Consider the following 23,836-nt stretch of genomic DNA (forward strand, 5'->3'; position numbering starts at 1 on the left):
TACCGACTTAAGCAAATCTGTAAGTATGTGCAAATAGAAAATCAAAATTTTCTTAAAAAGTAAGTCAAGATAAAATCAATATATAATAAAAAATTTCACCAAGAAAGAAAATAATAAGATGCATAATTTCTTAAAAAAGAGATATACATGGTGTTCAAAAATTCATAGGAGATGGAAGAAAGAAATGCAATTGTTATATTATAAAATGACGGATATATATTACTATATTATATATTACTATACTATATATTATTCGAGGAGCAGCTTATATTTTCTTTAATTTCTACATACATTCTGCACATGTTGCTATAACAGCCTCAAGTATTCAATATGTTTATCGCCCATAATAGATTTATAATCGTAGCATAATTGTATTATACTATTGCATTTTTATATTAATATGTTTACTTGTTTATCAAATAATTGAGATGATGTAATTTATTTAATCATATTACATTGATCGTAATATTCTTATATGAAATGATCCACGTACACTAAAGATAATTTCATATAAGAATCTTTTATGTTTCAGTTACATATCAGTCTCATATTTACAAATCTAAATCATATCAAAGGGCATAGAGATTTTGGTTTATTATTACACAAACTTAATTAAGCGTATGGGCTTGTTACACATCTACATCAATATTGTGCTCTTGCCAGCTTGTAGTCGAGAAATAAATTATTTTCCTGATTAAATTGTAAAAATTTGCAAGGACCTATATTGACATTCCACGACATATTAATCTCTAAATGTACAGACTCGTCTTTCGCAAATAACGTCAGAGATTCGCCCTGCGCATAATGCGATGTTTAATTTCGATAATAATTGATTTAATATGTTCATTTCTCTTTATTTAGCGCTTGAATAAATTCTTCTAATTTCTCTTGAATCTGCCTGACCCGTTCTGAAAATAAAAATAAAATATTATAATTTAGCAATAATAAGATATGTAAATATTTATTTAATATTGATTTATTATTTACACTTTTATAAATAAAAATAACATTAATGATTGAAAAAAATATATATTGTAATACATACTGAGTTCCTCAGCTAATGTGACTCGTCTGCCTGTGAGCAGTTTTTCCTTAATTTCACTGTCTTGACTATAATCCTCCAAAACTTCCTTAATCTCTTTATCCAGTCTTCGAGCTTCTCTATTCATGATTTGTTGTCGAAGAGCATTTGCAGTAACTTTCAACATTTGTTGAATTCGCCAGAAAAGTACTACATCATTGCATTCCATCTGAAAGCATTATATTTGCAAAATGTCCGAATTAGGCCGACCAGCGGCTATGTAAAACGTGTGTGCATTTTTTTTTACTGTGCTCATACTTTTCGTTTTTAAAAGTATTCTAGTGTACCTCGTTTTCGTGTCCAGTATGATATAGATAGTAGCCTTTCCTGCAATCGTACGCTCTCGCTAAACTCTGTTGTAAGAAAAATCTTCTATATACAGGATGCCACGTTTCTCGAATGAATTCGTTATCGACCTCCAATCCATTTCGTTGTAAATTCTTTCTAACAGCTGTAAGCTCATCATGTGTCAGAGTAGGTGCATGTTTCTGCGCAATCAAAAATATATGACCTGTTAAATATTGTAAAAAGAAGGTACGCAAAGAAATTTTATTTAGCTGTAGTAATTTTGATACATGCATACCTTATCAGCATAAAGAATTTTATCTAGCTCATTCTTAACCGCCATACGTTTCTGTTGGTCTTCTGTCTGACTCTGCCAATAGAGCCACCGTTCCTTGCGATTAGGACCCAGCATATCGCACAGAATTTGTTCCGTACTTTGCAGTTTTTCCTTAACTGAAGTTTCTAAGAATCTTACTGCTTGATCCCAGTCACGTTTATCATTCACGCTTCTATCTTCCAAGATGTTAAGTTGGATAACACGTAACATTTCTGATGCCTACAACAAAAAATACACTTTCCTAATGTTTAATTTATTAATTGATATATCGTATTTTTTTTAAATAAAAAGAAATAAAGATAGAAAGTTGAATTTATCTTGTATTGTAAAATTAGATTTACCTTCTCTTCCCATGAATGACGTCTCATTGCTTCATTTACGACGGCATTCTTGAGATTGTCAAAGATATCATCGTGATCTTGACTAAGTCGAGCTTGCGTCATAAAATTCTGGAATTCCTGCTGTAGACATTCCCATCCGCTTTCGACGCTACGTGCAGGTAGTTGCTGTTCGGCCCAATGTCTCAATTTAATGTCGACAGTCGTATTGAATGTATCTGTGACACGAAAACGTTATCTTTATGAAACTTTCCACTTTTTCAGGGGAGAGAATAGTCTATCAATATACACTATACTTGGATTTCCACTTTGAGCAGCAGGCAAGTAGATATTTTCAAAAACATGCATACTGACTTTATCCCAATTTCGAGCCATTAATACTTCCTCCCAATGTCTCGGCGATACTTGCGACAAATTAACAATTTCATCCAAGATTTCACCTCGTGCTTTTTCGAAAAGCTCGTCTCTGTCTAATTCTCTTAATCTAAATAGACAATACGTCGTGGAATAAATTGATAAAACTACAATTGTGTGAATATAAAATTTTCTCTTTCATATATAACATTCTATATATTTACCTCGGAAAATTATTTTTCCATTCTGTTTCCAGGTTAAATCTTGTAGCTTTAAATGCATCTGCTTGTTGTTCCACTGTCTCACGAACCATTTTCCAAAAACATTCGGCTACCGCCAAACTCAAATTTTTCGTAGTTACTTGACCCGACATTGCTAAACCATCTCTGAAAATTCAAAACTTGTTAACAATTGTATTTAATGTCATATCAATTCTTTAAATATATTCGTTTTTAGACTTACTTGAAGAGCTTAGAGTTTCTAAAGAACTGTTCTTCATAATCTTTGATTGTTTGTATACTATCGTCTTGTCTGCCTCGACCAGTAACTACAGCAAAATAGCCTAATGCTTTCATTGGAAACAGTTTGCCAGATAATATTTTGCGCAATCTCTCGGGATTAGCCAAATTCTCTTCCACCATGTCAACCTGCCACAAGATAACAGCAATTACACATCTGCATCTGCATCTATTTATTTAGTTTAATTAATGTAAGAAGAAAAATATATCCCATACTTTTGTCAAGACGAAAATTGTTCTTTTACCCGACGGATCCATTTGGGCAACAAGATCGGTCACGTTACTTCTTTCCGCGTCGACGGATCCATCTTGTATGCAGAGAATAATCGCGTTAGGATTACTCATATACTGCTGGCTCATCTGTTTAATAGCCTCGCGAGTATCTTCCGCCATATCAACGGTTACCGTCTGTCTCAAAGCAAAATCCGAGATTTTATAAACAATATTACAGGAGTTTTCTTAGAAATATTTATAACATTTATTATATATACATACACTAATAATACCAGGTAAATCGACTAAAACCATACGTTGTAGGCCTGGTCCTTTGACAGTCATAGATATGACATCTGGACTAACTGTCTTTCCGTTCTTAACACTATTTTTCATTCGTAGCTCCACCTCTCGTCTGAGCTCGGCTAATTCCGATTCTTTCGTGAGATCGAATTCTCTGGAACTGTCCTTAAATTGTGCTATATGATAGGGACCTTCGCTCAATGTGACTTTGACTGGTGCTCTTGTCATCATTTCACCTCCACCTCTATATAACAAAAATAGCAACGGTTATCAATATTGTTCGCGATTGCATGATATACAGAATTACACAAAAAAGCATACCTCGGGAATATCCTTGCTTGAGCTATCATTTCGAGCACGGATGTTTTACCGGAGCTTTGGTCACCAACAACTACTACTCTAGGTAAATGATCAGCAGTGGAATAAGTACTATCATAGTCATTAAGTTCATCCAAGACATCGCTATACATATCGATTAATGATTTCTACAAAAATAAGAATAATTTTAGAAATGCAATCAAAAGAGATGAATGCGATTGTACATATCAAATGTATATATGTGATTTACTTACTTTTATCTTTTTATTGGTAAACTTCTGATTTCCTCGTAAAAGTATCTGTTTACGTAATTCTTTGTTTTCCCTTTCTAGTCTTTCTATTTCACGTTGATATTTCAATTGCATCTGCATCAACTCGTCTTGCATAGCATTCATTCTCTGTTGCGACGATTCTTCAATGGAAAAAAAGATTATGAGAATGCTAAACCAGGTTTTAAGAATAAAAAAATTTTTTATTTATGATGTGTACATACGAGCTTTCTTACGTTCTTCCTCAGTAATATCATTAGCCAATGGACGTGCAAAGACAATCACATTTTTGGATAACTGATCTTTTGTTTCTGCTTAAAAATAAATAAAGGTACCGTATATTTATAAATTATAACAATTTCTACTTTATTCCGCGCGCTTAAGTGTGCAAGAAAGCTAGTATCAATCAATGTAAAAAATTAATGAAGTTATTATGCACATAAGCAATTTTACATATGATAAAATTATATTTAAAAAAATAATAAAAACAAATGTTGTGCAATACAAAAGTACACACATTATATATATATATATATATATGTGTGTGTGTGTGTGTGTGTGTGTAAATTATATATGTATATAAAATTATATACAAGTATGCAAATAAAATAACGAAAGCGATAAATAATGGTTGTCCCATTCAGTATTTAAAAGTTATAATGGATATTCATTGGTATTATATATATATATGTTGCAATTATATTTATATATATGCATAGCTTTTATTTGTGGCTTTTGCATTATTGGAAAATATACATTCAAATCTTCCTCTGAGAATTTAATTACAAAATGCTGAATGGACAGAATATATGTATGAAATAGTAATTTCAAATTTTCTTTACACACCTGAATAAGCTTGTTTAGTTACCAATGAGATGGTATCAAATGCACCTGAACAGAACAGACCACAATAAATCTATAATACAAATATGTGTGAAATAATGCTTTGGCATACAATAAATTATATTACTAAATTTATATATGTGCACACACGTGTTAAAAAAATATAAATGTTTTTTTTTAAATATATAAATTACTTTTAATCAATATTCAAAAGTAATAAACAAATATAAATAAAAATGCTTTGTTATGCAAATGTTTGTATAGACAATAAATTTAAATAGAGATCGCATGAAGAAATTGGAGTAATTAAAGGAATTATAATTCATCATCATTAATCCATATTTTGTAAAAATGATTATTATTCAGATAGGAAAACGTCAGGCAAATGAAGGAGTATGGAGTATATGATAATTGAGGTATGGATCACATGGAATATACGATGAGAATGAAATTATTCGACAAAATTAGAAATAATGTACATAATATACAAATATAAAAAAAAGCTTTGTGCGCCAATCACTCACTCTGTATCGAGTTATTCTTTTGGTAGTCTTTTTGGCGACTTTCCGCTGCCTTAATAGCATCATCCAGTCTTTGATCAAACCACATCCTGTATTCTTGATATTTAGCTAATCCAAACTCCTTTATACGTGGATCTATTTGTATTTGGCAATATTTTATCATATATTGCAGTGCGCGTTTTGTTTTGCCTCACGTTTTCACAGATACAAATGATTATACATTTGTTATGCTTACCAATCTCAATTTTATCGCCTACACTATTCTTAACTGTCATAAGTGATTCTCGAAAGTTTTGCCATTGCTTTTCATTAGGCATTAAATTTTGTATCCATTCCAAATCTGGTAATCCTTCTTTCCATTGTTCATATTTCTATTTATATAGAAATATGATTATATTAATGTTATATAATTTCATAAATATGGTTATTAATAATCGATACTGTATCATATAATAATTGATATTGTTATATATTTGATATTAATATTTAATAATTGATAAGATATATCATATGATTAAAAAAGAATGCATAATTAGCGTAAAGTAAAACACAAAGTCTGCTTATACCTTCTGTAAAGTAACACCACCACCGACTGCACCTCCCAAAAGAAGATATCGAATTTTTAATGCTCCCCTTAAGATTCTTGCTACTACCATAGCATATCCACGATGTGGATTTGCAAAGTATCTCAATTGTGGTGATGCTAGTAATGGTCTACAATGCCTACTAAATTTTTCAGACATTAGTTTCCGTGTATTAATAACTGTTACTGAATACCTGGAGGCTTTGGAGACTAATAAAATGCCATGACTAAAAAAGAAAAGAGAAATATATTAATTCACTTAAAAAAAAAATTATAAGTAATTATAACCAAATATAAATTTATTAAGATTTAAATAATAGAAAACATTTTAAACAGAAAGAAAAAAAGATAATAAAGTTAAAGTATATTTTAAGGAAGTTACAAATAAAAAAAGGCGTTTTTGAAGCGATAAAATATTATTAATTTAATTGATAAAGAAATATATGTATTATAACCCCAAATACTCTCATATCGATCACATGCATATATAAAATATAAATTGTATTTATTCTAATAAATTGTTTCACTATCCAAATATTTTAATGTCCACATTTGGAATAAATAGAGTTATTATCTTGCTTCATTTTACTGATAATTATATTAATTTTACCCGAATTTGCCATATATGATTTGCTCCATTTTTCAATGATGATCTTACCCGTTGTCGATAAATAACTATAGACATAGACGCTAGACACCGCCATTAAAAGTGTAGATATGCTCGTTTTGCTTGCACCTTCTATAAGTCCGTGATTCAGAGAGAGAGGATGCGTTCAAAAATCCTCTTTATAGAGTGTAGTAATGTGTAATCATACCAACTGATTACTCTGTTATTTCCTAGCAATGTTGTTCTGAAACTAAACGGACATTTCTACGTATGGTAATATTGCGCGTGGTAACGCGCCACATTTGATTTATATTTAATGAGAATAATCTCTTTCTCTCTCTCAAGAAATATTATATTACTAAATGCAATGTAAATTATAGGAACAAAAATATATTTTGAACTTTTTATATTTATAAGAGCAATTTATTTAATATATCATATTAAATGAGAAAAAAAGAAATATATTGTTGAATAATTTTATTTTTTTTCTTTGTAATCCTTATATTACAAAACATACTTTTTCCAGACACATTGAAAATATGCTCTATTTACATTAGATCGTCGCCTATAGTTTTGTGCTAGATTTTTTTTTTTTTTAAATTTTTACAGAGGAATAATATTAATTACTATATTTATCTCTCGGATAGGCTTCTTTTTCGTATAATATATATGATTATGGCAGTACATTTACATTAAAGTCTATAATCGTTTTTTCCTTTTTTTCTGTCATTTGCGTATAACATATATAACATTTTTTCGTAATATATGAAAATCTATATACTTATGTCTTATGTGCACGAGATGAGAATATGAAAGAAAAAAAATAATGTCCGCGTTTCACGTGTAAACAAGCATTTGTTTTTCTTCGAATATACGCGTAACTTTATTTTATGTCGTGCAAGCTTGAGATCTACAAAAATTCGTAAAAATAAAAATCAAGACAATTTCACCTCTTGCATTCTTTCGCATTCGTAAGCATTTAAGCTCCTCAGATGTGGTATTTTCAAAATCGTCCTCAAACTTTTCATATTTTTTTTTTACTTCATTCTGCGATATGTAAGAATACGTACGAATATATAAGAATATGCAAGTATACACGGAGAAATACATTTTACGAATCACAAAAAGCTGTGTAGAAGCACTAAACTTGATTGGACCCGGTTTTATACGTCGTCCTTTTCTAAATAAGCGGCTGTGACTGATTTCCTTCTTCTTCTCTCTTTCTTCTTTATCTTTTCGTATTGTGTGTAGGAAATTCCCCTATGTAACTAAATGTTACAAATGTCCTAGTATTGTCTAAGGGTGTCCTCTTCACTCTCTACTAATTCACACATTCAGTCTATATAATGTTGCGTACTTGCATTATTTATATAAGATCTTAAGTTATGTGTGTGTATATATGTTTCGCACACACACATACACACACTTTTAGTGCAACGGAAGGATACTTTTCTAATCTCTAATCTTTTACTCTAATGTCAAGCAACTCTATGTACATTTTATCTTTCTTCATTTCTTTATACGCTTCATAGACATATAAGATACATATAAACATACAAATTCTTTATATGTCCATGATACGCTTCTTCTATTTGCCAAATCACTTTCATACATTCAATTTTCATCATTTAATATGCAACAAAAGAAGAAAAAGGTCGAACACAACAAATATCTTCGCACCATTCACTTATACACAATTGTCTACCTAAATAGAATTGCCTACGGATAACCGCTCTGAAATAAAACGTAATTTTAATTGAAGAGACAAATTCTTCTGGTTGCACTTTTGCCTCCATAATTTCTAGAAAAAAAATCGCGATGACGTAATCGTCAATATCGCGTCCATCACGCGGTATAGATTTAATCGTGAAACACGTATCAAGAAGTACTGTTCCGATGTTTTTTGCTCTTTGATTTGCCGGATTCGAATTCATCTTCGCTTCTGCGTCGCTTTTCTTTTTGCTGCTTCTCCATCGCCAACATCGTTATCATTCGCTTGTGAGAATCGCCCACTATCCATCCATGCTGCTCCTGTCGATCATCCTCTTCCTCTTTAGGCACCAAAACCGGCTCCGGCACCTCTTCTTCGTCACTTGAGCTGGACCAATAGTATAGCTGAAGAGCGGCGGTGCGTTTTCGTCTGCCGATCGCCACCCCGACGCCTTCCTCGACCTTGTTCCACGATTTGGTGGTTTTTAGCTCTTCGTCATCAGAGTCGTGTTTCCCGCTAGATGATCTGCGCTCCTTCAAATCCTTATTATTGCTCGCGGATGTCTTCTTGGATTTCTCCACAATTGATTCTTTACTTTTCTTGTTCGCCGAGATCTTTCCGTTCTCGCCCGGTTTGTGAATTTTTTTCAGTCTCGTCGGTGATTTCGAGAGTTTTTTTCGCTTAGATGAAATTGATAAGTGGTCGTTGTTCTCTCCGATGATACTCTCTATAGAAGAAAAAGCATGTTCTAAATTGTTATGAATGTCTTCTGAACTGCCAAGAGAAGACTGATTAGTGGTGTGTTGCACACTTTTCTCAGTATTCTCACTACTTTTCTTTTGCTTTTCTTTCGATTGGTGTTTCTTTTTATGGGCCTGCCCGAAAACAATATTTGTTTTAATTACGTCCATATTCAACGCAGTATCTACGTCTATGTTTTGTGCAAGAATCTCTTTTCTCTTGCCAACTTCTCGCAAAATCTCTTCTTCGATCGCTTTCTGCTCTTTAGCAATCATTTGCTCGTGCTTTTTCTCGAGATACCTCTCCTTTTTTTTCTCTTTCGATTCTCGCTTCTTACGCGATTTGTCGTGATCGTTTCCTCTCTTGCTGTTATCTCTAGTATATGATTCCTCATCTGAACTGCTAATTTCCGCTAGTAATCCTTGCTTGCCTATCGCGCACTTTCTTTGTCTTCTAGTCGGCTGAAAATCCACGAGTATCCTCTCCTGCTCTTCTCGTAATTTGTCTAACTGCTGTTGCTTTCTCTTCTTCGATTCTTGTACCTTTCTGCTAAGGAACACATGAAGAGGAAGATTGTTATCGGATTCTTTCTGCGGTTTTTCATTACTGGATAATTTCTCGGGCAAAGCTGGAACATCGTCATCCGGTTCTTCCTTTTCATCTTGTGTCTCTGTATGATCCAGATGTTTATTTTCCTTCTCCGTGTTAATGAATCCATCATTAGAAACTTCATTTATTGTATGTAAAGTGTCATTGACACTATCATTCTCAGTTTGAACTTTCGAGCGTAAATTTTCAGATTTCGACTCCAGATCCTCGTGCCGATCCAAGAAATCCAAAGCTTCTTCCAAAGGAATCAATTCGTTCTCCGGTGCATAATCGTCTTTCACATTCGCAGAAATAACTTTCGTTTGCAAAATTGCATTTTCTTCATCCAATGCTTGCATTCCAATTCTATCCTTTGCTTCCTCGGTCGTCGGTGCCAGTTCTTCATTGCCCTCGACCTCCGTCTCCGTCTCCGAACTATCTTCTCTGTACAGATCTTCCAACTCAAACGTCCTTTCATATTGATTATCCGCATCGTCATCACTGTTTCTCGCTTCATCAATCGTTTTTCTCTCATCTATCACTAACGAACGATCCGACATTTCCGATTCTGATTTCGCGGCGTCGTAATCCTTTATAGTATTGTTCTGCGCTATTTGATTCTGCCAATCGCAATTTGCAATTTGATCCTCGTTATTGAATTTGGATTCGTTGATTATGTGTTCGTCACAATTCATCTCCTCGATGTCGATGTTGAGCTGTTTCTTTAGACTCTTTCTCGACCTCGACAGAGATTGTTGTTCATTCCCAATTACGTATTCAACATCGTCCTTCCGTTCATATTCGCTCTCGGACGACGTTGACAATTCCGCAAAGAGATTCTGCTTGCCCTTCGAGCATGCGCGTTGACTCTTCGAAATGCCGACGCCAACATCTTCCGCTTTCGCAGCCGTCCTAAACTCGTCCGAGCTATCATTCTCATACCATGCGTTTCTCACCCGTTTTTTTAAACTTTTACCTCGTTTCTTGAATTTGTTGGACTGCTTGATGCTCTGCTCAAGACGTTTCAAACGTTGCTGCTTTCTTTCCACAAAGTCGTCCATTGGTCCGGTGATTGGATCGGCAATCCGCTGCTGCTGTTCTTCACTCTGGAACGACTTCAAAGCGCCTTTCGTCTTGGGCGCAAACTTCTCCAGTTCTTGAAACTTACGGTCAATTATAACGCCTAATTTTGTATCCGCAATATAATTAATCTTGTCGTTCTCCAAAGTACCAAGGTCTCCATCGATATCCTTCTTCCAGTTGGTGTCGTAACTCTTATCGACTTGGCTCCTGTAAGACATCACGCTACCCAAAGTGGGCGCTGTTTGGCTCTCCTCGTCATCAAATTCGTACACATCCTTTATTCTTTCCGATTCCTCTTTCCGATCGGATTCGCGACGCTTCTTCTTCTCCATCAAACCACCATATAGCTCGTTTCTACGAATTAATGGAAACTCTTGCTGCTGCTTCTTACCCCTCTTCGGTTTGCGTGGTTTTTGCACGTTTAACTCCATCAGCGTAGGCTTTGAGCGTTCTTTTCTGTCGTTTATCTCCTTTTTACGTTCAAATAGCTCTTTGATAGGGTTTCTTGTTTTCTTTGTTAGAGATGTTTTCGACGTTACTACTGACCCTTTCGTTGGCTTCTTCGATAAATCTGAGGTATCTTTGATCGCTGTCGCTGCAGCTGCCGCCGCCATCGCCACAGCGACCATCTTCACCGATTGATGATTCTTGCCATTATTCGTGGTATCTTCCGGTGACATAGAGGTAGGAGCTCGTGCACAAGCCAGTTCCGCCAACAGCTTCATTGGAGCGGATCCGCTGTGGAATGAAATTAGTTTATAAATAATGTATATCAACGAACGCGATTGTTCGTACATCGACCATAGCAAGATTCGTTATTAAACTTGTATATGACTATATGTATTGTTAATTGAAATAGAAAATATTGCCATGTGTAAATGACTATAATCATCCATTAAAAATCCTTGTATTTTTTATAATTTGTTAAAATTCTTTAATAAAATTTTAAATAAAGTTGTAAAACCATAAGCTTAATAAAATTTGTGACATTTTATATGGTATTGTTTATTGTTGAAAATATTAATTTTCACGTTACAATCTAAATTAATCGATATTGTTAATGACATCTTCTTTACACTTTATTCTATTTCTGAAATTTATAAGAGAGAGAGAGAGAGAGAGAGAGAGAGAGAGAGAGAGAGAGAGAGAGAGAGAGAGATGTACTCTTTTTCGACCCACACATATATTTCTTTCCTTTAAACAATATCCTTCCTTCTATATCCTCAAGAAGCACGTTTGCCGGTAAATAATCTGGTCGAATAATAAATGTAGCGCGTATACTGATAATAATTGCTATATATGGAGCTCTATAGTATAAAAAACATTATACATCGGTGTTATTGCGGGAAAGATCGCTCATATCGCGTATAGAATGGAGTGACGAGAATGGATCAATACGCAACGAACGAATGGGCATCGTTCAGCGAGAGCGGTCCTTACGGCCATTCTTTGTGAAAACTGAGAACACTGACACTTGAATAATTCCAAGGCGAATTGAAAAAAGAAGAAGATATTAACAACTTCGCCGACATTGCATCATTTGGCAAAATTCGGTTTCGATTTTCGGAAAGCTAATTTTTATCGGGAATAATCACGATCGAAACACGTGAATTATTTTTTCCCGATCATTCTTTATTCTTTACACACCGATCATGCGCTACATTTAGTTTAACGTAATCAAAGACCGGAGTGAAAACAAAACATATAGCTGTGCGTCGATGAATAAACAAGTGATCAACAGGTGTTGAATTGAAAGCAAAGCAGAAAAATGCAATTTGACATTTGATATCTGTCCTGTATATAAAACACAGTCAAATATATTTTTAATCATCTTGCTTGATATTTTGTTGTGTATGCATTCTATCGATCTCGAAAATTTTTTACGCTTTTATATCCGAATTTTATATACACAAATTAAAATCATCTTTATCTATAAGAAAAAGAAATTAAAGTCTATCTTTTGGCGTAAAATTTTATGGTATTAGTAAGTCGTTAAAGATACCCGTGGCCAGGAAAATTCTGCAAGTTTATTCATGAAGTATTTACGAAGTTTTAAGCACCTTTGTTTCTGCCAAGTTCGGAAGTTTATTATGTCAAAATATTATTCACATCAAAGTACATCATCATATTGATGTAATATTAATAACGCGTTTCTCTTAAAAGCAAAAATATTTTAGATAAAATATATTCATTACGCGCGCGATTATTATTAAAAAAGCACAAATTAATGTGATGCGTAGATTTGAGAATCGAGATACTTACTTATGGTCATGTTTGCCGTTGTTGTGCAATAAATTGGACAATGCCTTGTCTAGCAGACCACCTAGAGTCGAATTCACCTTGCTCTTGTGTCCCGGTGATGGTATTCGCTCTCTATTCGACGCGATTGAGGTAGATTGTTGTTCGGGCTCGTGCATACTCGAAGAATATGAGGTAACACTGTGTCGCTTGTCGTCGCCAGAATGATCATTATCGTTGGTCTTCTGACCGAATGTACTGGCAATCAGATTCTCGCTCTCTCTCATACGCTGCTGAATCTTGTCTCGGAGTTTGTTATTATGTTCAAAGGCTACGTCCAGACTGTCCTCGTAGCCGAGATTGTCGACTCGCGATGTATCCGGACTGGCGGATCTGCTAGATTGCTCGCTGCCACGTGTTCGATAGCTTTTGTCGTGGCTGTTGCACATCTCCTCGCCAAGCAACTAGAATTTTTAAGTAAGATATACTTACTTTATATCGTATAATGTATTTTTTTTTTAAATTAGTATAATTATAGACAAGAGAGAATAAATAAAGAAAAGAAGAGAAGCTCAGGACAATTACAGAGATTATTTCCACAAAAATAATCTTAAATATATGTATATATAAAAAAAATTAAAATTACAATTATCACATTATTAAACAGATTAAATCGAATGAAAAATAAAACACATATATACATAAATTATTATCAATGAATATTAATTTATATACACATACATACATATTGGTAATATATAATAATAATAAAAATTTAGTACTTACTTGATTCACCGATTCCAGAAGACTGCCAAGGCTGTTTTGACTCTCCACATCCTTCCATCGGTCTCTGTTGACCCTAAATCCTTGCGGCTGATCATCTCGTCTGTGATAAGATTCTGTATGATCCAGCTTGATCTTTTTCGCGCCTCTCAATTCATTCTCGCTAGTGGCCTTCAATCTCGAGCAACACTCTACAAAAAGCTCTTCGTCAAAGTTTAGAATCTTGCCTTGTCGCGGCTCCGTCGTTGACTCAATTTCTCTTGGCACATCCAAAGCGTTATCCTCGATTGCGTCCGTCGGCGCGATCGTCACCACGTCTGATTTGTGACCCGATGACGGCGACCTGATGACAATTTTTTCCCCGGAAAACTCGCTGGGATTCGTTTTTCTGGAAGTATCTTCGTGCATCATTCTTTCTTCTTCGTTCCCTTCGCCATCTTCCTCCTCATCCTCCTCGTTGTTAGAGCTATTCTCCATCGAGCTGTCGGGAGTCTCGCAAGCATAAAACGGCGACATTCTTCGACGTCCGAGATCATTGTCATCATCATCGTCGTCATCTTCCTGCTCTTCCTCTTCGTCATTATCAGATTCCCGAATCATCTGAGAATTTCCGTCAAGATTGACGAATTGATCTTTCATAGTTGGTCCCGTCAAATTGTTGCAGCTACGCGACAACACCGTGGATACCTCATGCTTCTCTCTAATCTCTATCTCCAGATGATTATCCTTCGCGAGATCTTCCTTATCAAATTCCAAACTTTTCATTGAACATTTCCAGTCTTCACTGGCGGTTTCTTTTTTGCTCTTTCTGTAATTCGCTGGCTGATGATTCATATCTGCGGAAGATTCATAAGTATTATCTTTGACAGTCAGATTTTTCGAGCGGTTCCTCGATTCACTTGTAGATCGAATCGCTTGATCGTTTTGTTCATCTTTCGTTTTTTGATTTCTTAAAGCAATGAATGAATTATCGGAATTTTTTGAAATAATATTATCCGTTTTCGTCTTGTCTATTTCGATTATATTGAAATTCTGTTTCTTACGATTATTCGAGTCCTTTCTTGATCTTCCGCGTGCATTTTGTGCTTCGACCTGCGATTGATTTATTAAATTGGTATTTTTCCAAATGTCATCATTATGTTCGACACTCTTCGAATTTTTCGAACAATCTGCGTCTCTAGATTCATGAAATTCACTTTCTCGCTCTTTGAAATTTTTATGCGTCTCATTAAGATCCTGATCATCAGAAAAGCACGTTGAAGTCTCGTTGTCAAGGGTTTTCCAGATCCTCTCGCCGGCCTTAGTCTTACTCTGCCTCCGTCTACATTTGAACATATTAAACTGCGAAGGCGAAGAAGAACGCTCGTCCCTCGCGTTAGTATCCTGCTTTTTACGATAGTTGGAACTATTTTTCGATTTTGCATAGGCATCATGGCCGACTCGAAGATTTTTCCAGTCCGCAGAAATCGAATTCCTATCTTTCGTTCGCTCTTCTTCTTCGTAATATCTTTCCGATTCGTCATTTTTGTTGCCCAAATAATTATCGTCAAATTGATTGCTTGTTTCTTTAATCTCGTTCACATTTTCATCACTTTCCGAAAGAATTAGCGACTCGTCATCGAAAGTTCTGAGTATTCTCTCATCCGCTCTGATCTTGCTCTCTCGATGTCTCCTTTTGGCTGGGTTAATAGGTGACAACGATTCGATACGATCCTCGGGCATCGAATTGAAATCCTTTTCTCGTTTTTTTCGGTTCTTTAATTTTCTGTGAACTTTGATACTATTGCCTTTGTCGTTTCCATTTTTTCTGGGAGATAGCTCGGCATCCTTCTTCGTGTCGGAGCCTGTAAGAATTCCTGAATAGCGTTTTTTATTCTTCTTGTATCCGTTTTCGGGGATCTTAGTCGGTCCGCGTAAACAGGATCTCGCTTCGGAAGCGCTTCTGGATATATCCGAATCGTCTTCCGACCGCGATACCCAGTCATTCAGTACCTCCTTCACCTTATCCGCTTTCTCACCGCCGAATACTCTGCCAAATACGCTCTTTACGATCTTGCTTTTACTCGAAGAAGCAGATTCAATTCTATCAATTTCATTCTCACTGTCGCTCGATAATTCAGCGATCTTGACTACCTTTTTCCTTCTATCTCGAGAGACTTTCGATTTTCTACGACCAGTTTCTCGCTCTTTGCCGGCTGACTGGAAACTTCCAGATAATCTTTTGTTAGACGATTCCAATTGAGTTGTTTTTTTATCGTGAATGCTATCATTCTCTAAATCGTTTATCGTTTTCTGAGCTAGCAACTCGCGAGGATTTGTGATTGGAAGAGATTTATCGTCAGTGATTTCGTCCTCGCTGTCTCCTGATTCCGATATAAGTTTTGTTTCTCCATGGAATATTTCCACCTCTGGAAATTCCTCTCCTGACGTTCTTTTCTCTTCTGAAATATTCGGTAGCTTCTGAATCTCAAAACTCTCATCAAGTCCAATTGCTTTAATAGACTCGACCGATTTCAAATCATCAGTTGTAGTTGATACTTTTTCAATAATTTCCGAAGAAAATTCATCTAAAGATTCGACTGTTGAGTTAATTAAAATGTTTGCGCTTGTATTATTATAGTCAGATTTATTCTCTGATTGAAATTTTGCATCGTCAATACGTACGTTCATCTCTGACGGCATCGATGTATCGACGGCTTTATTCTTTTCTGATGGAACATTGAAAATAAGCATATCGCAATTTTTTGCGGGCATGGTATCAGCTATCTTGATGTCCGTAGATTCTATTTTTTGCACCAATTGATTTTTAGAAGTATTCACGTTGGTCAATTGAATCTTGTTTTCTTCAACTTTTAATTCATCTCTTTTTGTTTCTGATAAATTCGATTCCTGAATGTGACTTTCAACAGCAGGCAAAGATTCAACATTCGATGTCAAAGAATCTGCTAAAGTGATCGAAGCAGCTTTTTCGATGACCAACATTTCGGATTCAATCTGTTCTGTTTTTTCTGTTACTTCGTTGCATTTTGATTTCATCGATTCGGAGACATTAAAATCTTCTGTTTGTATTACGAAATTGTTTGCGATTTGTACAGGATTTTTTCTAGGTCTGCCTCTATTTCGTTTAGAAGGTTGAATATTTGCATCAATATATGGCGTCTTGCCGGCCTCGTCAAGATGCTCTTTGGTATGAGAAACTAATTTTTGATCCTCGATTTTTGATTCTTCAAAACTCGTAGCGACAATATCATTTTCATTAACTTCAAATTCCGTGTGAACTGAGGTAATAATCGAATTCGAAATACGATCCTTGAGTCTCGGTCTGCCACGTTTTTTCTTTTTAATATCATTAGTCGAGTCTAGCTTTGATTTTGCAACTTCCGTATACGCCATACTATCATCATATGCCATTTCCTGTAACGCTTTAATCATTTCTTCTTCTGTTTCGTTCTGTCTCTTTTGCAAATCGCAGCTATTTTCTATCTCGTCGTTGTTAATCTTCATAGAAGCTCCCATAAAAGTCCACATAACATCAATAGCTTCCATGTTAGCTATTTCATTGTAATTCTGAATGTTTTTACATCTTCTCGGTCTTGAATTAAAACGAGTAATTTCAGTTGAAGTTTGAGTCTCTTCCTTTCTATCATTATCTATCTTGCAGAATTTCCTCATCGTGCTGCTCCTCGTAGTTCTCGTGGATTCCATATACTGTTCACTTTTCATATCGGTATCAAATGATGATAATTTTGAACAATCTATTTTGTTATTTAAAGATTTAACAATCGACTCTATCTGATTCTGCGTTTCGGCTAAATCCGCACGTTGAATTTCTTCAGGTATGTCTTTGGCTTTTTTTACTGTTTGTATTATTTCTTTTGTCGAACTATGCTCGCAAGATGGTGAAGAAGAGCTCCATTCATTAACCGAATTCAGAGGCTCGTTCAAATCAATTTTTGATCCTTCCAACTCGGGAGAATCCAAGATCAAATGTTCTTCCGCTAGATTCCTCTTCTTCGATTTATTACGCTTCTTGTCGCCATTCCTATCTTGTCCTGATTCCTGTTTCTTTTTCCGAATCTGTTTCATAGGAGTAGACGATGACACTGGTTCCTCCGGCGTTAGTTGATCCGTGAGAACATATTCGTCGTGGCTCATGTTTTCGGTAATTTTGCAGATTTCCTCGTCTAGCAATTTATCTTCCAGCGTTTCTTGCCTCGTTACTCCACCTAGATCCACCAGAGATTCCGTGCTAGTTCCATAAGGAGCATAACTCTTGTTCGATTCTACGGACTTCTGAGTAACTTCATGAGATTGAGCATTGTCTGAAACACTCTTTATATCTTGGTCACTTACTGGATTACTTCTCCCTTTCTCGTCGATTTCTTCAGTATTTTCAGACGTGGCGTTATTAACAGATTCAATTTTATCCCTGGTAGATTTCGCTATCTGCGATAGATGGGATTGCGACAACGTGTGCTTCTTCAAGGAACTCTTGCGAGTAAAACTCGTTGCACACAGATCGCAAAAAAATCTAGCTGCCTCCTTTGTTAGCTTTTTCCTCTTTTCCACTATTAGAATTTCACCGGTTTTTGTATGTACTACAACAAAGTTACCGGCCGCGCGTTTCTTCGGGGTGATCGGATCATCCGGAGAATCATAGTTATTCGATACTGATTGCTCTGCTGTGGCATTTTTGTTTGTTGATTCATCTGTCATTAGTTTATCATCTGCATTCTCATTTTGTAAAACTAAAGATTTCTCAGCGAGTTCAAACTCTCGTTCGATGTTCTCCAAAGCTTTTGTGTTCTCCAACGAAGCTTGGATATCCATTGGAATATCGATATCGTCCATATCAGAAAGATCAAGGTGCTCATCGAGCAACGATTTAGCATTTTGCGTTTTCTTCTTCAAATTTTCTTTATCGCTCTTTAGAATTATTGAATCTTCTCGTTTGTTACCGTCAACAATATTCTCTTCCTTCCTCTTCCTCTTAGCGAATCGCTTCTTGCTGAAATAGCTGGACTCGCTGGCGCATGAACTCTCGGATAGATCATCCGTACTCTCAGCGTCTTGATTGCGAATGTTGGAAACGGCAAGATCCTCACTCGATAACTGTAATCTTTTTTTGAACATGGATCTTGTCTTGACTAGAGATGTAATGAACCTAATCGAACCTGAAGAACTTGATCTTTCAAGTTTCTTTGTGCTTGATTGTTTTCGTACAATATGTTTCTTACATTCTACTTGCTCTTCGACTTTCTCGATCAAGTTAGATATGTCACTAACTTCTGCAAGTTCTTTGTTTATACCAGACTCTTCGGAAACATTTTCGCTATTGCAGCGATCATCCTCGGACAACAACTTCTTTTTTGATCCCCGTTTCTTCACGCTCTGCAACAAATCCTTTACTTCCGGTACCTTGAAATGCTCCAAGTTGGCAGACAAATACTCGTTAGAATCTGTGACATTAAGTTCCTCATTAAATTTTGAAGCAACTTTGACAGATTCGTCTTTTGATAGATTCAAATATTCATCTGCTAATGACTTTTTATTCGCAGCATGTTTCTTTGTTGTTTCAAAATCTTTTTGGGGTGATAAAGTTAACAGCTTTTTTTCCTCATTAATGGGTTTCACGGAAGTTTGAAGAACATCTGAAAGAGATTGTGATTTCTTTTTCGACAAACGTCGATATGAAGATTCGCTTGCATTATCGATTTGGTTTTTCTTTTGAGTTTTATCCATACTTTTTCCGCTTTTAACAGTCTTCTTCAAAGATAATATCGGGGATTTAATGCTTTCCTTGATCAATTCTATCGATCGAGTATTGGCTTCGACAGCTTTTTCATCAGAAATTATTTTATAAACGGTTTCTTCAAAACTCGCTGTCAATTCATTCGCTTCTTCATAAGCCGCTTCTGGAAGATTGGCAAATTTCTCCAAATTTGATTCATTGTCTTCCACGAGAATTTTTTCTAAACTCGATAGCTCCAAATCTTCGATAGTTTTGCTTTTGTTACATTGAAGCTTCTCGACTTTAGCATCTATTTTGGAAATTTCTATAATTTCACCTTCTTTTTCGACAAGTTCGTGTCCAATGTTAAATATCTCTTTTTGTTTAGAATTAGACGCGATAACGTCGTCGAGTCGGAGCTCTTTTTGTATATTTTTTTCAGCAAGCTCTTCAACGACTTCTAATGACTTTCTTTTGCTTTTCTTCGGCCAGTTTGCGTCCTCCAGTGGTCTCTTGCTAAATTTTCTCCTGGATTTTTCCTTCATTTCGAATTTCTCTACACCTAGTTTTGGTACCGTAATTGACGAAATGGAAATTTCTGTTAAGGTATCAGTCAATGATGATGGAGTCTCATCTGGGATCTCCATTGGAATAATTGCTTCTTCGTTCGTTGCCGATTTATTTTCGCAAGATTCAACCTGTGATTCTTCAACAGAACGCATTGAACCACTCACTTGTCTATCTACGATATAGTTGTCTTTCATTTCAACATCTGAAACACCATTTACCTTAGTTTGATTCTTGCTCTGAACTTGCATTTCAATCTTCATTGCAAAATTCTCTTCAAGATTATCTTGAATAACTAATAAATCTACTGAACGTTCGGAAGCTGCATTCTTGATATTAGTTATATTGTCTTCCAATGATTGGATTTCTGAAGTGGCAATTACTGATGGTTTTTTATCAGTTTTTATCGGTGTTTTATCGATATTCGTTATATTTTCATTGTTCTCGTCCTTTGAGGCATAACTTACTTCGCCAAAATTCGCACTCTCTGCGTTATCGGCTAAAGCAGGCCCGACTTCATCGAGGATGCTGGTCAATTCATCAGCGGCGTTGTCCAAAAGGGAACCTACCTCACCTTCTAACAAAGCATCCTTTTGCTTGGCTATCTTCGATACAATCTTCTCTAGGAAAGAACCCTTACCCTTGGGTTTTCTCCTGGACAGATCGAGAATAATGTCGTTGACTGGTGAATGCATCTTGGCAGTGGAGACTTTCGACGACACGTCGATCTGATCCGTAAAAGTATTTGCATCCCGTTTATCAATACAAGGACGAACATTCTTTTCATCATCCTCGCAATGATTGTCGTTTGCATTCGTTGCTATGACTTCATTTTCCGCAGATTCCTGCTCGCTCCTAGCAAGAACTGACAATTCGCTGAACGCCGAGTCCACCACGATTACATTACCCTCGCCGTCAACGGATTGCTGCGTGCTTCCGTTACGCGCTATTCTGTCTGGATTATCTAGACTGGTTTGAATCGTCAATATCTGGACGCTTTGTTCCACAGGAATGTTTATACCTTCCGTCAGAATGCCGATGACGTTGTTCAAAGATCTCTTCCTCGATGATCTCTCTCGACGTGCGCCCCACGTTTTTCTGGGTCTTGTTACTTTTAGTTTATTGTGAATGTTTATGGAAGTCTCTAAGGAATTCTCCTTGCCGCTATCAACAGATAAGTTGCTTGTTTCGGATTGCAAATGACTCAGACTGAGATTCATCATCGTCGAGTCGCGATCATCAAAATTGCTATTACTATCACCTTCGGTTTCGTTCTTATCGATGGCCTCTTTGAATTTCTCCTTCTTCTGAACTTCCTTCTCACTCGGCGTGACATTTTCATTGTTATTCTGTTTTTGCATTGCACGTGTATTGATCTCCTCAGTCTCCTCAACCGATTTGTTGCGACTGCGGCGCTTCCCAAACAAACCGCTACCCTTTTGAGAGTTACCGTTCGCGGCTTCCAAAGACGGCTCACTCCTCGCATCGATCAATGATCTTCTCGTCTGTCTGCTATCGATCTTATCCTCGATATCAGTACTATCGATTTCCTTCGTCTTCGCATTTGCTCGGTTGTCTCTTTTGTTTTGTTGACTTCTTTCGTTTTGCGCAACATTGTTAGTTGCATCTTTGGTAAACGTGTTGTTATCTGACTCCTTCTCTAGGCTAATCGTTTTCACGTCATCGCTCTTCTTTTCAACGTTTTTCCTTGACGATTTCCTAATTGCGTCTATCTTTTTGTTGGATCCTTTTGAGCTGTCCAATTCATCATCAAGTTCTCGTGAATTCTTGTCATTCACTTGAAGCATTTTCGATCTTGGCGTCGATTGTCTCAGATTGCGTTTCGAGCCAGTATCGTTAGACGCGAGCTCTAATGTATTCAAGAGATCTTCTTTGCTAGCCGAACCCAAGAGTTTCTTTACTTCAAACGGGATGTCTGGCAGTTTCATAGAATTTTTTTCTATTATGGTTTTCGAATTGCTTCGAGTTTCTTTCGTCGTTTCTTCTTTCCTTGGTTTTAAATCCTTTTTAGCGATTATCTCACTTTTTAATATTTCTTCTTTGCTATTTTCGCCGTTATTAATATTTTTGATGTGCAAACTCTTTTTGTTTTTCGTTCTTCTCTCCTTTAGCACCGTCGAGCTATTTTTAGAGATCTCATAATTTTCTCCAACTATCACGACTTCCTTCTGTTTCATCATGTCTTTCGATTCCTGTTTTGGCTTTCGTCCCCGCGTCGGTTTCTGCTCTTTCGTGCTTTTTTCCGGTACAACCTCGCGATCAGTATTTGTCTCGGTATTACCCTCTTTCTCCTTTAAAATGTTTTTTGCGGTAGTTCGAAGTGTCTTTTGATCTTGAAGAGATTCTGATGATGTCACTGGCGACAAGATAGGCAGATCGTTTATTGATTTATCGGCATATTCCTCGTTAGAAGACACGATTTGCACTGCTGGTTCTAAAGTCGGCATCTTGTCGCTGTCCGACGATAATCGGGTGATTCTTCGTGGCAGTTGTAGTACTTCGGCTATTTTCAACTTTTGAATCGTTTTCGACTTTAGCAACTTATTTTCAACAGAATTGACAACCTTATGTTTTCCATTGTCCATTTTCACTTCTGACGATTTCGCCGATGAGTCTTTATTCGGATTGCGAGCGAACTTGCCGTCTTGTGTTCGTAACTGCAACTTCGCTTTGAGAGAAGCGTTCAAGGATGCTACCGGATCTACGGGACGTTTCCTCTTCAGTGTGCCTTGCGTCGATTTACTCTTACTCTTTATTCCAAAAACCGTTGCTATTCTTTTGCTGTCGGGATTGAAGTTGTTGTCTTTATCGGTCATTTTCGAGTTCTTTGGTATATTCTTTGGAGAGGACGTTTCCTCGCCTTTTGCATCGCTCTTTGAAATAGCACTGCTCTTGAATTTTACGGATTTGCCCTTTACTTTTAAATTCGCCAGTTTATCGCTAGCTTTATCATGAAATTGAAACTTGTTAATAGAATTGTCCGTTTTCGTTTTCATGTTTCCCTTTTTGCCAAAAATTTTAGGTCGTCCGACTTTCGGACGAACAATCTTATCGTCCGAATCTGAAACCTTATTGGCTAAAAAGACTTCGTTGATCTCTTTGGCATCCTTCTTACCCTCGTCCTCGGTTTCGACATTCTTGTTACCGTCACCATCCGGTCCGTTCTCGGTCTCGTGACACTTCTTCACAACGCTTTCGATCACCGCGGTTATGTTGTCACTTCGACAGCGATTGCGCTGGATCGATTTGGCGTTCTTCAGCAATTTATTCCTCAGGGCAGCTTTGTTGCGCGAGATTCGTGAGACGGATGAATTGTCGCCGATGCGTGGCCTCGTTCTGGTCTGCACCTGTTTCAACAAAGTTCAAAGGTACCGCTATAACGGTGATATCGAATAGGTGCATATCTTTCGAATTGATAAGTTTCAATTTCGTCAAGACAAAATTTCAAGGTTTAAAAAAAAAAATCAATAATTTTATATTTATATTTTATATAATCACAATTTTAAATTCTTATTTATACAATTTACTTTTGTATATACAATATAATCTAATAAACATACAAGACAAATGTAAATAACAGGAACAAGTTGAAGCAAAGAAAGCCTTTCTTTTTCCCAAAGAACTGAACGTTACAAGACAATATAAAAATCGCTCTATCTGCACGTGATTCTGTGCACGATCATGAGAACGTGTATTTGTAACGAGCATGTATGTCAACTAATCGATGCCTCCGCTCATGTGCGACGAGGCGCGCAAAGCAATAACGCTTTATTATCATTTCGATGAGTCGATTTTTTCGTGAC

General features: G+C 36.2%; 2 protein-coding genes across 10 annotated transcripts in view; both read right to left on the reverse strand.

The window, feature by feature from the left end:
• Positions 1-241: 241 nt before the first annotated feature.
• Positions 242-6,660, reverse strand: Opa1 (Opa1 mitochondrial dynamin like GTPase). Of its 9 annotated transcripts, none has more exons than XM_070301606.1 (18): positions 6,574-6,660; positions 5,947-6,190; positions 5,616-5,751; positions 5,384-5,515; positions 4,863-4,907; positions 4,241-4,330; positions 4,002-4,159; positions 3,751-3,914; positions 3,409-3,673; positions 3,130-3,321; positions 2,858-3,042; positions 2,620-2,781; positions 2,338-2,525; positions 2,045-2,259; positions 1,665-1,922; positions 1,369-1,569; positions 1,046-1,250; positions 242-908 (listed from the first exon to the last, which is right to left on the reverse strand). In XM_070301606.1, the coding sequence occupies exons 1-18, from the start codon at positions 6,600-6,602 to the stop codon at positions 844-846; spliced, it is 2,934 nt and encodes a 977-aa protein (XP_070157707.1). In that variant the 5' UTR covers positions 6,603-6,660; the 3' UTR covers positions 242-843. The 9 variants fall into 9 exon arrangements, with proteins under 9 accessions (XP_070157707.1, XP_070157708.1, XP_070157710.1 ...); XM_070301607.1 differs by having other exon boundaries at positions 243-908; positions 4,241-4,327; XM_070301609.1 differs by lacking the exon at positions 4,863-4,907 and having other exon boundaries at positions 243-908; positions 4,241-4,327.
• Positions 6,661-7,082: 422 nt separating this feature from the next.
• Positions 7,083-23,836, reverse strand: part of LOC138936174 (microtubule-associated protein futsch) — a 36,085-nt gene continuing 19,331 nt past the window's right edge. Inside the window, exons 7-9 of the mRNA XM_070301324.1 lie at positions 13,718-23,380; positions 12,956-13,395; positions 7,083-11,431 (exon numbers count right to left, since the gene is read on the reverse strand). Of these exons, the coding sequence (XP_070157425.1) occupies positions 8,449-11,431; positions 12,956-13,395; positions 13,718-23,380 (13,086 nt within the window). The 3' untranslated portion in view covers positions 7,083-8,448. The remainder of the gene's footprint in view (positions 11,432-12,955; positions 13,396-13,717; positions 23,381-23,836) is intronic.

The sequence above is a fragment of the Polyergus mexicanus genome, unplaced genomic scaffold, assembly GCF_030449975.1.
Source record: "Polyergus mexicanus isolate NDT 795.1 unplaced genomic scaffold, iyPolMexi1.0 SCAF_9, whole genome shotgun sequence".
NCBI lineage: Eukaryota > Metazoa > Arthropoda > Insecta > Hymenoptera > Formicidae > Polyergus > Polyergus mexicanus.

Excerpts from the sequence above, each read along its gene's own strand:
- Opa1 (XM_070301606.1), bottom strand. The coding sequence starts at position 6,602 with ATGGAGCAAATCATATATGGCAAATTCGG. Across the intron at positions 5,516-5,615 it reads AGGCGATAAAATTGAGATTG|ATCCACGTATAAAGGAGTTT; the intron begins GTAAGCATAACA and ends AAATACAAATAG. Across the intron at positions 909-1,045 it reads CACATTAGCTGAGGAACTCA|AACGGGTCAGGCAGATTCAA; the intron begins GTATGTATTACA and ends TTTTATTTTCAG.